The sequence below is a fragment of the Pelobates fuscus genome, chromosome 10 (assembly GCF_036172605.1).
Source record: "Pelobates fuscus isolate aPelFus1 chromosome 10, aPelFus1.pri, whole genome shotgun sequence".
Classification (NCBI taxonomy): domain Eukaryota; kingdom Metazoa; phylum Chordata; class Amphibia; order Anura; family Pelobatidae; genus Pelobates; species Pelobates fuscus.
In genome coordinates this window covers 17,507,085-17,523,651 of record NC_086326.1, presented here as the reverse complement: position 1 = coordinate 17,523,651, position 16,567 = coordinate 17,507,085, and the positions used below count along the sequence as shown (strand labels likewise).

General features: G+C 41.6%; 1 protein-coding gene across 1 annotated transcript in view; it reads left to right on the top strand.

Moving 5' to 3' along the window:
* The window catches only part of SLIT1 (slit guidance ligand 1), a 314,126-nt gene that overhangs the window by 276,488 nt on the left and 21,071 nt on the right, over nucleotides 1–16,567 (top strand). Inside the window, exons 22-28 of the mRNA XM_063434664.1 lie at nucleotides 198–266; nucleotides 1,863–1,934; nucleotides 5,087–5,158; nucleotides 5,249–5,320; nucleotides 9,773–9,936; nucleotides 12,480–12,604; nucleotides 14,501–14,595. Coding sequence (XP_063290734.1) covers nucleotides 198–266; nucleotides 1,863–1,934; nucleotides 5,087–5,158; nucleotides 5,249–5,320; nucleotides 9,773–9,936; nucleotides 12,480–12,604; nucleotides 14,501–14,595 — 669 coding nt within the window. The remainder of the gene's footprint in view (nucleotides 1–197; nucleotides 267–1,862; nucleotides 1,935–5,086; nucleotides 5,159–5,248; nucleotides 5,321–9,772; nucleotides 9,937–12,479; nucleotides 12,605–14,500; nucleotides 14,596–16,567) is intronic.

The following is a 16,567-nucleotide window of genomic DNA, read 5'->3' as shown; positions in this document are numbered from 1 at the left end:
CTCACATGTGTATTGTTTCATAATGTCTTACTGTGTTTAACGATTTTAAAAGATGAGACTGGAGGATGGGTGTCATCTGGAGAGATGCTTTTTGAAGGCAATAAAAAGAAACCAACACTGAAAATGCTGTACATTGGTTTTAGCACCTTGAATGCTTTCTGTGTAATTTACACAGTGTGATTTACTGTTTACTTTAGGTACCTAGATGGCAATCAGTTCACGATGGTACCCAAGCAACTATCTACTTTCAAATATTTACAGCTGGTGTAAGTAAACGTTTTGATACAATGTGTCTGATGTACTATCTTTGGAGGTTGGCACACCCACCATGCCTTTAATTAGGGTTCCATGTGATGATATTGGCTTTTGTCCATTTTGGGACCTTCTTTATGATCTCCCATAGCGGTTTCACTTGGAAAGTTTTAGAATTGATTTCTCTCCAGTCTTTTATCTTCAAACACTAGCCTGTGTTTCTCTCTCTCTCTCTGATTATATCCTCCGTCCTTCATCCAGAGGCATTTGTTTCTCACAGTTTCAACCTTCACCTTTATTGAGCAGAATGCAGCATTCTTGTTATATATACCGGTATATATTTTTTTAATATCTTCCTTGCTTTTACTAAGGCAACTTTCAACCCCTTGAGTGCCAAACAAAAGGCTGGGAGCAGGAGAAAAATGTATCTTTATGTGGAAAACTGTCCGTGGACTTGACGGGCAAGCACAGCCGCATTGCTAATCACATTAACACTAAGGGTTAAAGTACCTGTAGTTTTGCCCAGAGCAGCGATGGCTGGTTTCTGGGTCTCCAGCAGATTCCAAGCCATTCAAGTTGTATGGCTGTCTAGTCGTTAAGGGAAATAAAATCCTCTCTTGCAGAGGTGACAAAGCATGGTCACCACATCTAGGACCTTCAGCAATGTGAGATGACCTTCCATGGACCTGATGAAAACCATACTTACTGTAGTCCCTATATCCCTATAGAAGCATGCAGGAATCAAGGCAGTAATATGGATCTTGACTATTGCCTTGCCTAAGACCATAAAGAGTTCTAATATGAGTTCAAAATGCCATAAAATGCATTTACTGCCCCCTCTCTGTGTTTTTAATGAACTGGGGGAAAAAAACAACTTTCCTTTAATCTAGAACCTGGGAGAATCCCCTCACAGCAGCCCGATCCTGACCGGAAAACATCTCTTGTTGAAAATGAATTATAGACATGGAGTACCAATGTAAAATCTTACCTTTCTTTCTGAAAGATGTTCATTCCTCGAAAATTAACTTAAGAGGTCACAAAAGCACAAACACGTTAATAACACGGAACCTTTACAGTCTCACATTTACACCAGAATCTCTTTTTGTAAATGTTACTGTCATTTGTAGTGTGGTGTTTTAGATGTTCGCGTAAGTACATATCAGTTAAATATTATTTTTTGTGGATCTCCTGGCTCACCCTTACTCTCTGGGGCAGCCAGCTTTAGTCCTGTTTTGGTCAGAATCACCACTTATCGTATCCCCGTGCACGATTTGAGTAACTGACTGAAACTATACCAGAGTGCTCTGGTGTATGCGTTTGTGAACGCACACTATCTCTTTAACACCTGCACAGTGTTTGGTCAGATAAGATCTGTTTCTTACCGAAAAGACTTTAAGTAAATCACAATTTGTATGGAAAAATGGTATTTACTTGTTATTATTGAAAATAAAAGATTATATGTAGCAGAAGCAACAATTCATGTGATCTTAATTTTATATAAAAAAATTGATGACAGTATCCCTTAAGGGGCTAATTGAAATGAAATGTTATTCTGTTGAATGTAGCAGTGTACAATATGCTTATCCTCAATCTCTTACTTTTTTTTATAGGGATCTGAGTAACAACAAAATCAGCTCCTTGAGTAACTCTTCTTTTACCAACATGAGTCAGCTCACCACGTTGTAAGTTCTCTAATTTGACATTTTTACCCGCAATTTCACTTCTGAGGTTCAGCTGAATGTTTTACAAGTACTTTTTTTTGCGTGCATAAAAGTTTTTATTGAACAATATATATCATAGCTTTTACACCGTACAATACACAACAGACAATTACTCTGTGAACTGAAGTAGATTAAAAATGAGAGAGACACGTAAAGTGTACCTGTTATGGTACACACAGCCATAGCATAAATAAAAATATTAACTAAAATCTCATTTCTATACTGTGCTAACAGATTTTCTGATAAATCTAATTAAAACATGCTCTCTCCCTTGTCACTCATTTGTTCGCATACAGGTCTAAGCCTAGAATTGAGTGACAAAGGTGAGCAGGAGAGCCTTGCTACAGGTGGTTCTCCTGCCCTCTGTCACAGTGCTATTCCACTAGCAAGCAAGCGAATCTCAGTCTATTCTTACACAGATGTGTTGGAAGTGAAGCCAGCATGTCGATTGCGTTAAGTGTTCCCAAGCAGGGCCAAATGTGTCAGTGGGAGGGTAGAAAGGCAGGATAAGAGGGTAGGTGTTACAGTAGTGTAATACCTATGAATCTCCTAGAATGGCAGTGTTGGCACACTGGAAAGGAGGTAAGTAAATTATTACCAGATTCCAAAAGAAATACATATCTAATTTTATAATTGATCCATGATTTGCCCAGCATGGGGCAAAACCTTCTCCATGACGCCGAGACACTGGCTTCATTACCAGCAATGACGACGTCTGAATAAAGTGATATTTGTCACTCCATTCCTATACCCCTATCCAGCACTAGCTGCAATGGCTTCGAAGTTACTTGGTGACCACAGCATATGTGCTGTGGTTGCTATGGGTGGAGAGCAGAAGGACCGCATGTGGGAGGTCTCTTCTACTGTACTTTATCAATAAATTCCTTGACATGTGTATGCCAAAAAAATTGATTGACAGGTGCGAGAAAAAACTATTTTAGAATAGTTTTTTTTTTTTTCTCCCATCCTATGCATTTTCTAGCAAAACTGTCAGCACAATGTATAGATCAAATACCACGCTCTTTAAAAATGGGCATGACCGGTTATCACTTGGCATATCAGTGAAGGCTGTATTCTTGGATTGCTGGAGCAGGTGCACCTGTCACACCTTAAAGCAGGCTTCCCCAAACTCCGACCCTCCAGATTTTGCTGAACTACAACTCCCACAATTCTCAGCCTATCTATTTTATTAATAGAATCATAGGAGTTGTAGTTCAGCAACATCTGGAGGGCCGGAGTTTGGGGAAGCCGACCTTAAAGTGTCATGCAAGCATCCCACAACTCCTGGAGTGCACTCAAACTGTGGTATGCCTATGTCAGCATTTGGGGCAGCACGACTGCACATGACGCCATTCCTTCCATTTCAGTACACCATATTTGGATGGAGGAGCTTCAGGTTAGTATTTATCTGTTTGTAGTTGATTTTAGGAGCACAGTGCATAGAATGGAAATAAATATAAAAATATATATATTTTTTTTCACCCCTCCTGGGTAGTATATATTTTTTTGTTTATTCCTTTTTCTCGGGTCTTCTACCAGAGACCTGGGAGTCTGAGGGTTCTGCGCAGTATCTTCCTAGAACTGCATTCTTCTGGACAGTGATCTTAGATCTCCCACCTGGAATCAGTTAAAGCCACTCTCCCAACTTGGGAGTCAGTTGCTCTTATCACAACTAGGACTACTACTGTCTTCACTTTCCACATCCTTTCTAGCTCCTCTTTCAGAGCTTGGTATTTGTCCTCCTTCTCATGTTCCTTTTTCATTATGTTATGGTCACTGGATATGGCCACATCCACCATGCCTGGAGTCTTCCATTACTTCTCTACCACCATGATGTCAGGTTGTTTGTCTGAATCTGAAAGCCCCACAGAATCTTAGTCCGGTCATTCTCAACCTGGTATCTCCCACCTGGACTTAGCCAGGCCCAGCCCATATTCCGAGCAGCTATTTCAGTACACAATCCCAGCAATTTAGTTATGCTGTCCCTGCTTACATCTTGCACTTGGTTACCTTGTATCAGAGACCTCTTTGCACAGTCTGCACCTTGGGTCTTGCCTGATGTGGTTGACCCCCAGTTCCATTGATCTGGCGCTGAGTGCATGTTCCTGTGCTGATAGGATTAGTGCCTCTGTGCTGTCTTTCAGTTCTGCCTTTTCCAACCACTGGTAGGATTTTATAATGTGTATATATATATATAATCTAACCTTAATGTGAACCTTCAACCCACATGATTTGTAGAGAACTCAGAACCGTTTCTCTTAGAGAGCTATAATTTTATGATTTTGTAAGACACATTAGCATGCTTGTATTTTTTTTTCTTTTGAATATATAATTGTGTAAATAAAATCTCTGTTATCGTTCACCAGGGTACAGGTCATTAATATGCTAAGCTATTCACCCACTGACTTCCACCAAAAACAACCAATTTAGTAGCTTAAAAGGCTTTTACAGCAAGACCAGTAATAACGTTTAATTCACCACGTAGGAGATCAGGCTATCGAATACAATGGATAATTGTTATGGAGAGACTATAATTCTTCAGACACAGGACCTCCCAAAAAAAAATAACAAAAATACAAACCGCCTTATGGTATTGTTAGGAATAGAAAGATTAAGTCAAGAAGAATTTTCCTAATCTTTTCTCTCTTTTTTGTTTTTTAGAGGAGGGTGGGAAAAAAAGGCAAAATATTTTGTCCGTGCTTCCACCCACCCCCCCCCCCCTCCCCCCTATATGTAATCAACTGCATCAATAGGAGTATAGAATATGATTGTTTTTGTAAAAAAATTCCACCATCTGCAGTAATTATCTCCAATAATACCCTATGTCCACGTATAACATTAAGACATTTTTATTTGCCAGTGGCACGCTCTTTGACTTTAGCATGTTTCTGGCTTCAACAATTACGCATTCAATCTCTCTGCATTATTTGCCATTACAAAAAGAGTGACCTCTATTAAAAATCGGTTCAGAGAGAAATTTGAAAAGTATTTGTTGTTAATTTGATTTGCTGTTCTGCTTTGAAAAAATAGAAAGTAACATGATCCGGCCTTGATCTTCATTGTGAAAGCCCATTATATACATATATTTAATATATGTTCTTTCCATTCTTAAGGATACTGAGTTATAATTCGCTGCGGTGTATTCCTCCCTTGGCTTTTGAGGGTCTCCGGTCCTTGAGATTGTTGTAAGTATAGAATGTTGACATTTACATGTATTGAGCCTTGTCCTATATAGTAAAATAAAAATGTATATAACCAGATATTGCTTGTTTCAGGTCTGTTCATGGAAATGATATTTCGGGGCTCTCAGAAGGAATATTTTCTGATGTCACCTCACTTTCTCATCTGTGAGTATATTGCGACATGTAACTATGATGAGAAGCCAAATAACATGGCTAAAAAAACGCCTTCATATTCTAGAATCGCTAAGTAGGTTGAGATAGATATATATATCAGAAAACTTGGTGTGGTAGCCAGTACCCAGGTTCTCTCTAGCTGTGAGTGACCTGGCAGCCAATTATGAGGTTCTCTCTGGCTGTGAGTGATGTGGCAGTCAGTTATGAGTTCTCTCTGGCTGTGAGTGATGTGGCAGCCAGTTCTCAGGTTCTCGCTGGCTGTGAGTGATGTGGCAGTCAGTACCCAGGTTCTCTCTGGCTGTGAGTGATGTGGCAGCCAGCTATGAGGTTCTCTCTGGCTGTGAGTGATGTGGCAGCCAGTTATGAGGTTCTCGCTAGCTGTGAGTGACGTGGCAGCCAGTTCTCAGGTTCTTTCTGGCTGTGAATGATGGGGCAGTCAGTACCCAGGTTCTATCTAGCTATGAGTGACGTGGCAGCCAGTTATGATTTTCTCTCTGGCTGTGAGTGAAGTGGCAGCCAGTTCTCAGGTTCTCTCTGGCTGTGAGTGATTGGGCAGTCAGTACCCAGGTTCTGTCTAGCTATGAGTGACGTGGCAGCCAGTTATGAGGTTCTCTCTGGCTGTGATTTAGTTGTATATCTGTAGCTGTGAATGACGTGGCAGCAGGGACATATCTTACATGAGGCAAACAAGGCATCTGCCTTGGGCGGCACTTTGCAGGGGGCAGCAAAAAAAGCTGCCCCCCAAATGCCCAGGCAGATCCCTTGCTTGCTTCGTGTCCGGGGGGGCTCAAGAGCTGGCCACTTATGAGCCCCACGAGGCTGGCAGTGGGCAACATACTCACCTGAGCTCTTCCTGCTCAGCTCCCTCTGCGCCGCTTAATGAAGCCGGGAGCCGGAATATGACGTCAGACTGGCTCCCGACATCACTAAGCGGCGCGCGTGGGAGCTGAGAAGGAAAATCAGTGTATGTCTGTAAGTGTGTGTGTGTGTTGGTCAGTGAATGTGTGTGTGTGTGGCGGTTAGTGAGAGTGTGCGTCTGTCAGTGTGCTCCGAGTAATAGTGTTTGTCTGTCTATCAGTGTGTCAAATTAGTGAGTGTGTGTGTGTTTGTCATTGTTTGTCAGTGTATATGAGAGTGTGTGTCTGTCAGTGAGTGTGTGCGTCTCTCAGTCAAAGTGTGGCCTTGACTGGAAGGGGTGGGGAAAATGTAAATTAAGGGGGGAGGGTGCCCGAGCACCGTCCTGCTTAGGGCAGCACAAATCCTAAATACACCACTGCGTTGGAGCCAGGAGCCAGTTTCTCTCTAGCTGTGAGTTAGGTGGCAGCCCGCAAAGAGGTTCTCTCTGGCTGTGAGTGACGTGGCAGCCAGTACCCGGGTTCTCTATGGCTGTGAGTGACGTGGCAGACAGTTCTCAGGTTATCTCTGGCTGTGAGTGAAGTGGCAGCCAGTTATGAGGTTCTCTCTGGCTGTGAGTAACGTGGCAGCCAGTACCCAGGTTCTCTCTGGCTGTGAGTGACGTGGCAGCCAGTTCTCAGGTTCTCACTGGCTGTGAGTGACGTGGCAGCCTGTCCCCAGTTTATCTGTAGCTGTGAGTGACGTGGCAGCCTGTTAAGAGGTTCTCTCTGGCTGTGATCGACGTGGCAGCCAGTTATGAGGTTCTCTCTGGCTGTGAGTGACGTGGCAGCCAGTTATGAGGTTCTCTCTGGCTGTGAGTGACGTGGCAGCCAGTTCTCAGGTTCTCTCTGGCTGTGAGTGAAGTGGCAGCCAGTAGCCAGGTTCTGTATAGCGATGAGTGGCGTGGCAGCCAGTACCCAGGTTCTCTCTGGCTGTGAGTGACGTGGCAGCCAGTTCTCAGGTTCTCTCTGGCTGTGAGTGACGTGGCAGCCAGTTCTCAGGTTCTCTCTGGCTGTGAGTGAAGTGGCAGCCAGTAGCCAGGTTCTGTATAGCAATGAGTAACGTGGCAGCCAGTACCCAGGTTCTCTCTGGCTGTGAGTGACGTGGCAGCCAGTTCTCAGGTTCTCACTGGCTGTGAGTGACGTGGCAGCCTGTCCCCAGTTTATCTGTAGCTGTGAGTGACGTGGCAGCCTGTTAAGAGGTTCTCTCTGGCTGTGATCGACGTGGCAGCCAGTTATGAGGTTCTCTCTGGCTGTGAGTGACGTGGCAGCCAGTTATGAGGTTCTCTCTGGCTGTGAGTGACGTGGCAGCCAGTTCTCAGGTTCTCTCTGGCTGTGAGTGAAGTGGCAGCCAGTAGCCAGGTTCTGTATAGCGATGAGTGGCGTGGCAGCCAGTACCCAGGTTCTCTCTGGCTGTGAGTGACGTGGCAGCCAGTTCTCAGGTTCTCTCTGGCTGTGAGTGACGTGGCAGCCAGTTCTCAGGTTCTCTCTGGCTGTGAGTGAAGTGGCAGCCAGTAGCCAGGTTCTGTATAGCAATGAGTGGCGTGGCAGCCAGTACCCAGGTTCTCTCTGGCTGTGAGTCGCGTGGCAGCCAGTTCTCAGGTTCTCACTGACTGTGAGTGATGTGGCAGCCTGTCCCCAGTTTCTCTGTAGTTGTGAGTGACGTGGCAGCCCATTAAGAGGTTCTCTCTAGCTGTGAGTGATGTGGCAGTCAGTTCTCAGGTTTTCTCTGGCTGTTAGTGCTGTATATATTCCTGTGTTTAGGTTTATTAATATCTGTTACTGCAAAGTACATTTTCCATTTGTTTTCTTGCACTTGAATACACATCCCAATAGCTGTCAGCATGAAGTGTAGTTATTGCTGTAGGTTTAGTGCTTGAGTCCTTTCTAGTTACTGAGAACATTAAATATTTTTACAGAACCTTCTAGAGCACAGCTTTCTGTGCCCATTACAGCATCGATTACTGGGTCTCGCACAGCTGGGAACATGAAAACATAGCAAGGAAATACCTTCTCATGTCCTTCATGGATGACATTAGAATGATAGATTTTGTCAATGATTCCAAACACCACAACCACATCAATTACTATATCTAACGTGTGCGGTGGACATACACACCTCAGAAACCAAAGAGCTGGTGGATGAATCTTGGACAGATTTCACTCCCATTCATTCTTTGAAAGAGGCCACAGGTGATTATAAAGCATTTTGCTTGTGATCCGCAATATTGGCCTGAGATTTAAAATTATTTTTTAATTCCTGGCAGTTCACACGTTCGTGAATAACTGTGCGAGTATCAGTTTCCAGTGATCTGACTGCGTTTTTTTAATCACGAGAATCTTATAAAACAATGTTACTGAGAACGCACAGTGTTCGGGTGATGAGAACATGAGACCTGGCTTCCTGTTTCATCTCCTCCACGGAATGTAACAAAGGAGACTCTCCACCCGCTGCACAGAGAATCTCTAGGAAATCTCATCTCTTTAACGGGTGATTTATTGCAGATGAACATATTGAGCGTCACAGCTGTTAAACAAAAGGAACAGAGCCGTCGTCACGCTTTTAGGTCCGGCTTTGTGTCACTTTTAAATATTATTTGATTTGATGCTGGTGCTTGCTCCGGAGCGCCATCTCCTGGTAATGCTCGGAGCAGCTCTACCATTGTTTTCAAAAAACATGCAAATAACACAATTTAGTTGTTTGGACCTGTACGGGCAGACATTACAATAACGTGATCATTCCCTACTGGCTGGTGATACTTCTACAATGAGCGTTTGAAAGAGTATGCATAATTCTAACAAAAGACTGCAGATAAGCACATTGTACAGCGCTACGGAAATTGCTGGCGCTATGTAAATAATAAAATAATAATAAACAAAAAAAAATCAACAGAATATATTCTTAAAACTAGAGTCTGTTGTGTTGGGTAATAGGCCTACCACTATTTAGGCATCCATAGTAGATATAAAACACTGAAAGAGTTAAATGATGTGCAAATAATGTGAGAAAAGTCACTAAACACGTATAAAAGGGCACTCCTTGATGGAAGTGACTCACAACGTGTAATGTGTTTATACAAAGCAAAAATAAATACAATAAAAAGTATTAAATAAATAAGAGACTCACATTTAACATGATACACTTACACAAGAAAAAAGAAAAAAGTATCAGAGTGTCTCCCAGACCAGGGAAGAGGTTCTTCCAATCAAGAGACACTCACTCTGGTGTTCTGGAAAATGTGACCATTTTTCACCGTCGAGGAAGCCAACATTGAACTGCATCACAATTTTCAAACCCTCCATAACAGTTAGAGAACCATGTGTAGACTTCCAACTATAATAAATGGTAAAGTTTCTTATTACTGTAAAAAAATTTTTTTTATATAATTACTTGCGACATGGTTAGGTGTTTTCTCAGAATCCAGTTTTTTACGTCAATGAAATTAGGAAACTTCTCTCAACATATAATTAACTGCTCTCCACAGTATTTAGAGTTCTGACGAGGATATTTGTTAAAAAGTAGATAAAGCATTTTGTTTTTCTTTGGTAGAGCGATTGGAGCCAACCCCTTGTACTGCGACTGCAACCTACGGTGGTTGTCCAACTGGGTGAAGACGGGTTACAAGGAGCCTGGCATTGCTCGTTGCACAGGCCCTCCTGAAATGGATGGAAAGCTGCTCCTTACTACCCCTGCCAAGAAGTTTGAATGCAATGGTAATAATTAGTAGGGTAACTACAAGTTTTTTTAAATGTTGAAACATTTCCCACCCTTACTACGTAGCCCTTATTCCTACTTACTCATGATAAAAGGCTGTTCTCCTCAAAGGTCGCCTTCATAAGATATTAGTACTGTTATATAATGCAGTCACTAAATGTTTATTAAAAGGATACCAAAACAACTTTAGATTAATGAAGCGCTTTTGGTGTATAGTTCATGCCTCTGCAGTCTCACTGCTCACTTCTGTTATCTAGGAGTTAAATTGTTTATTCAAACCTTGCCACACCTCCCTCCATGGGACTTACACAGTCTTCCTTTACACTTCCTGTAATTGCACAGTGTGTTTAATTTAGACGTCCAAATCTCTTGCTCTGTTAATAACCAGCCTTATTCCCACCCTGGAATTTACCCCTTAGGTCCAGAGAAGGAAAAGTGTGTATGTGTCCCTCCTCTCCCCCACAACTTAACAGCCTTGAAACACTTTTTCTAAGATGACCGTCCAAATCATGGCCCCCATCACTATAGATAAATGGACTTTAATGGCCAAGGATAATAGGCATTAAAGTCATGCAATTATACAAACTTCCCAAACTATGCATTTTTTAGGGTCTTTTAAACCGATGGAACCATGTTCAAGGATATATCTTCTCACCTCTATAAGCAAAAAAACAAATAAGAATAGAATACTTTTAGAGATTCTCACGGCTATCCTCCACAGCCAATCAGTGACTAGTGTGAACGACCATCCGCTAATTGACGAAGGTCGCGTTCACCAGGTAGCTTTTTTCAAGCAGTGTCTCCATGGAAACATGTTCTCGAGCTGCACTTCGTGTTCTGATGGTTCCATCATGTAACACACTATTCAGTAGCTACAGCACATTGATTTGCAATAAGTTAAATAGCCATAAAAGTGCCAAACAGAAAGGAAATCCTTGCCCTACAATGCGATTCTCAGTGGGTAGTCAAACCAAGTGAATAGCTTTTGTTTATTCCATTGTTGGCTATAAAAATTCTACATTACAAAACCTGCGTGGATATCATATTTAACGCTTTACACTATGTACACCTCAATCTAAAATTCCAACTAGTTGCCTTCAATTTTGCGCGCTGTGCGTCAGGAATACGGGCGATATACAGAAAGCCGAATGTTACTCACACGTAGTAAATTTATTTCCTCTGCATTGCTCACCATTTAAAAAATAAATAAATGTTTTTTTCCTGATTAAAATTACCGTTGTGTGTTCATCACCAATACATTGTTTCCTCTCTTTTGAACACACACATAATAACCTCTCCCATCTGTCCCTCGCCAGTCACATCCCATTTTATCCCCAGTTAAATGCACGGTGTTCCCCTGACCTTACTGAATTGTTCCTGTGCTTGTTATTTATGTTTCTCCTGCGGGTCAAAGAGCCAGAATTCTGATTTACAACACATAAACCCCTAGACTTGCACGCTTTGGCAACGGCCCTTTCCAGTCCTACATTATGGTAATAGCATCCTCAGAGAACAGACTCACCTCCTGTTCAAATACGACCAGGCTTCAGGGCAGCACAATAGGAAGACCAGATGAGCCAATTGGTTTTTATCTCCCATCAACGTCCGTGCTCATACGATTTACATATTCATGGGTTTTTTGTCAATTAACTAATGTTAACAACGGCTGTGTACTTCCTCTTATATCATTTTTGTCTTACTGGGATCTCTTAGAGTGCCGTTGTCCAGCAGAAATTCATGTTTCTATCCAATTAATGTTTGTATCGAATTCTACAAATGAATAGATTAACAGGGCTGTTCGCTAAAGTGAGAATTCAAAGTCAATTTTAAATTTAAGGCCAAAGTATACGGATTGCACGTAGCTGAGATGGATGGAGAATTGTAAAATGTTATAAGTGACTAAAGCACGTCCATCCTCGGTGAAGTGGGTTTGCAAACAAACTCCCAGCAGCATGTTTATCAATCATAGCAGGGGTGCCCAAAAGGTAGATGCCCAGGTGTTGTAGAACTACAACTCACATGATGCTTTGCATGCCTTTAGAATGACAAAGCATCATGGACGTTGTAGTTTTAAAACATCTGGATGTACCTTATGGGCACCCCTGATGTATACCATGTGCCGATTTGATAGTTTGTTGGCCGAAATCTTTCAATCTAACTCACATTTTATATGCATTCATTTTTTTATTAAACAATGCAACTTGACTTTGACGAAGCCTCTTCGTATTTCCATTGTATAACATTTACCCAGCAACAAATAGCAGTAGCACATATTACCAATCATGGCAAAATAACGCTGTAATAGTAAAGTATAATTGTTTTTGCTGTGATGAATGGTTGGAGCTTTCACATTACAGCAACTGCAATGCTGCATACGCTTGTTGGGTTCACCGTACAAGGCTAAAAGAAATGCGGAGAATCTATCCTGGTTCAATCGGCTTGGTAGAGGACCTTTCTGTAAATTGCTAACACGTCATATTACCATGATAGGTGTACAGTGAATGTTGCCTTTATCGTAATAGTGTTAAAATTATTTTTCCAGGACCTCCAAGTCTGAGTGTTCAGGCCAAGTGCCATCCATGCCTCTCGAGTCCTTGTCAAAACCAAGGCACCTGCCAGAACGACGCTGTTGAGTACTACAAGTGTACTTGCCTACCTGGATTCAAGGTAAGAACCTGCATTTGATTGTTCAACATTCTCTTTGGAATGTCTGGGAGGTGATGGGCCTCGCTGCCTGTGCGGGACTGGATTTGCCCTCGATGCTCCATATTTAGAAGCTGATTCATTTCAAGCGGCATTTAGTCATTGTTTTCTCAAACGGACAAATGTCAACCAACTTCTTTGGAAGAAACACTTAGTACTGAACACTACGAGCACTTTTAGATCCTCCATATGATTACTGCACCCCTAGGCAAAGCATAGAGGTGATTTCTGAGACAGGAGCAATAGCTTCCCACCCAATAAAAGAGAACACTTAGCATTTTCCCTGAGGTTGGAAGAGTTAATGTGGATTTAAAATTCTTTACTAGCAAAGCGGCATTTGAAGGGCTGGGCTGTAGGCGCTTGAAGAGCCCTGAGTTTGTAAAACCCCTCAAACGGTATGACAAAAAAATAAGACTATTGACACCACAACCACTACAATTAGATGCAGTATTTGTGGAGCTTGAAGTACCCCATTAAGCCCTCCACCATTTTTGCACAACTCAAATTGTACAATTAGAAGTTCTATCTGAACTCAGCCACCAATCGTGTCCCAGCAGGAGAATCCATTTACACAACAACGATTTGCAATTGTCGTCCCCACCACCCCCACCGCCAAAAACCTGATAGATCTCCTAGAAACATTGCAGAAGGTGTCCCAATTCTTATTCCATTGGTGTTTAGAAATCCCCACCTTGTATTAAACCACACACTTCTAGGTTGAACAAGTGTTGCACATACCCAGACACCCTTTGAAAATAAGAGCAAGGACCGTGCTGAGACTGAGAAATAATTCTCTTTTTACATTGATTTTTAATGAATGTTTCTGGTAGCTTTGAGACGTACAAGAAAATAAAATGATTGAAACTCTCAGAATAATATACTGGATACACGTTCGCAGGTAACAGAATATAGCAATATTATTTAGTCTGCTATACATCGTACATACATGCCGCAATTTGAGGAGGATGATTTGTCCTTCTTCAACTTATACATTCATCTCTTCCAAAACAAACACTCTGATTGCATCTTGTTTTCTGTATTTTACTGTGAAATGCATTAAAAAAAGGCAATGTGAATTTCCTGCATTTTGATTCACTTGCCGATTTACTCGCCAATTTCCTTCCCTCCCTCCCCCCACCAGGTTTGTAACAGGTGGGCTTGCAAAATGATAAAATGGGTTAAGCATGCCCACACACTTTTCTTTTGTAGAAAAGTCAAATTCTGCATTCATCTCTGCAAGATAAACTAACTGATAGCACATAAACATGGAGAATTAAATGGAATCTGGGGGTCTCTTAATGCAGAGATTCTAAGCCTTTCAGAACTGCACTCAATAGACTTGTACTATACCTAATATAAAGTACATACTGTGGTATTTCTGTCTCATTCTTGCTGGGCTTAATGGCTTTGTGTATACAGCTGTGACACAGAACAGATATGCACGGATGGGGCCAGGTTTTTAACCCCTTAGCATCTTTAGATGTTGAAAAATACTCGATACCTTTCCCTGCATCAAAAATGTTAACAATGAATGTTGCATGTTTGTTTATGGCAAAGTTACTTTGTTAACCCTTTAAATACCAGAGGAATATGCAATGCAATTCAATATAACGCTTCTCTATAAGACGCATCAAAGGTTAATGCATTAAAATTCTCTTTGAATCATATTCTACCTCCCAGGGCCTGCCTGCCTGCCTGCCTGCAGCCCATTTGTAATGTAACCGAATTGTCTTATCTGCTGTGTGTGTTGACTTAATGTATGTTTGTTGCTGTTTTGGGCGCTGTTTTCTTGTAATGCATTGAGCTTGTAGCTGGCACTGTTTCTAATTATACAGTAAAGTCTCTGTTTAACTTGCGCAGGGCAAAAATTGTGAAATCTCTCTAAACGCCTGTGCCAGCAACCCCTGTGAAAATCACGGAGTGTGCCACCCCAAAGAAGAAGGCGGCGAATTCATGTGAGTGATACGTTATTCTGTAAATCTTCAACCTATGAAATTACCAGCCATGTATTCATTAAACAGCGAGCACAGCAATCAGTCAATTATTCTCTCCAAACTCTTGTCGACTTTAATAAGGGTTTTCATGGAAATCCTGATGGGGAATTTGGCGTTGAAGTTATTTATCGTAGTCAGGAAGCCAAATTAACACTGTAGCCCCTATGCGTTTCAATGCTGTGTTTCCAATTTCTGCATAAAACCAGGTGTTAACCCCCCAAATCTGTTTATTTTTTTTTATTTTAATTGAGTTTCCCATTCCAAGAATAATCTGTATCATTATATGAGGGTTCATGTACAGATAAACAGAATCAAATAACTATATGCCGTCAGTTGGTAACAACACATAATAGATTTAATAGTTATTTAACTGGTAGTGGTATGCCTATGAGGGTAGGTATATGCACATGTCTCTGTAGTGCGTCTGAGCTAGAGATGGTCATTAACTATAAAATCATAAACCATGACAGAACCATAAATATATTGCTATCATTTGATCCTTGTGGGCTCCTCTAAGAAAGAGCTTGGCTTATATGGGGTGTGCGATCGCCTACTGTTATTGGGTCTAGGCTGCGCCCAGTTAGGCTATAACTTGAAACTAGGGAGATAAGCAAACTATAAAATAAGGAAAATAATTGGTTTTAATGAATTAAGTATGCAAGATATGCTGGATAATGGGACTACGACTTGCTGTCCCTATAAAGTATCGCTTTTTAGGTCGGGGCTTCCGATGTATGGGTTCCTTCAGAATGGCTCCCAGTCAGGTGCATTCTCTGCAAGAATGCGTTAGAGTCCCCTTGCGAGGTTAGGGGGATAACAGTATCACCGTGTGTCACAGTTATGGAACCGTCGGCTCCCCAGTGGTATTTGATTGCAGCGTGAAACGCTGCAATGAATCGGGGCTAGTTGCCTGCTTTCCATTAGTACTGTGAATGGTAGAGCTCCATAGATCGCCACTGTGCATCCTTCAAATCTGATGTTTCCAAGTTCTCTAGATCGGTTCAGGATAGCGGTGCGGATTGCGACATCAGCTGTCACGGCTATAGTGTTTCTGGGTGCTCTTTGCAGCCACGGCAACAAAGGAGTGGCTCAAGAAGAAGCACATTAAGGTCCTGGAGTGGCCTAGCCAGTCTCCAGACCCTAATCCAATAGAAAATATGTGGAGGGAGCTGAAGGTTCAAGTTGCCAAACGTTAGCCTCGAAACCTTAATGACTTGGAGAGGATCTGCAAAGAGGAGTGGGACAAAATCCCTCCTGAGATGTGTGCAAACATGGTGGCCAACTACAACAAACGTCTGATCTCTGTGATTGCCAACAAGGGTTTTGCCACCAAGTACTAAGTCGAAGGGGTAAAATACTTATTTCACCCATTGACATGCAAATCAATTTATAACTTTTTTACGTGTTTTTCTGAATTTCTGTTTTGTTATTTTGTCTCTCACTGTTAAAATACACCTACCAATAAAATTATAGACTGATCATTTCTTTGTCAGTGGACAATCGTTCAAAATCAGCAGGGGTGAAATATTTTTTCCCCCCTCACTTTAGTTACTGAGGAACCAAAGCTAAAACAGTCTTAGAATTGGAGATATTGTAATATGCAGCAAGTACAAATATGTCACCTATGGGGTAATGAGAACCCTCAAAACCAGTTATTTCGATGCTCTATTAACGCTTGAACTAAGAGTGATGTGTATTTGTTGTTTTTCTGTGCTCTTGAAATTGTAGTAAACTGTCTTTTTAGAATATCATGAAAACTATTAAGATTTTAAGGATTTTTTCGCTCACCTTTTTGTTTGTTGGGGGGAAGAAACCACCCCCCCCCCCCAAAAAAAAGGATTGATCAAGAACAATATTTAAAAGTTATTCGTTAAAAGAAAAACACATTTTATAATGTTTCCCAATGATCATTGTCTGCTGGTAGATATAATAG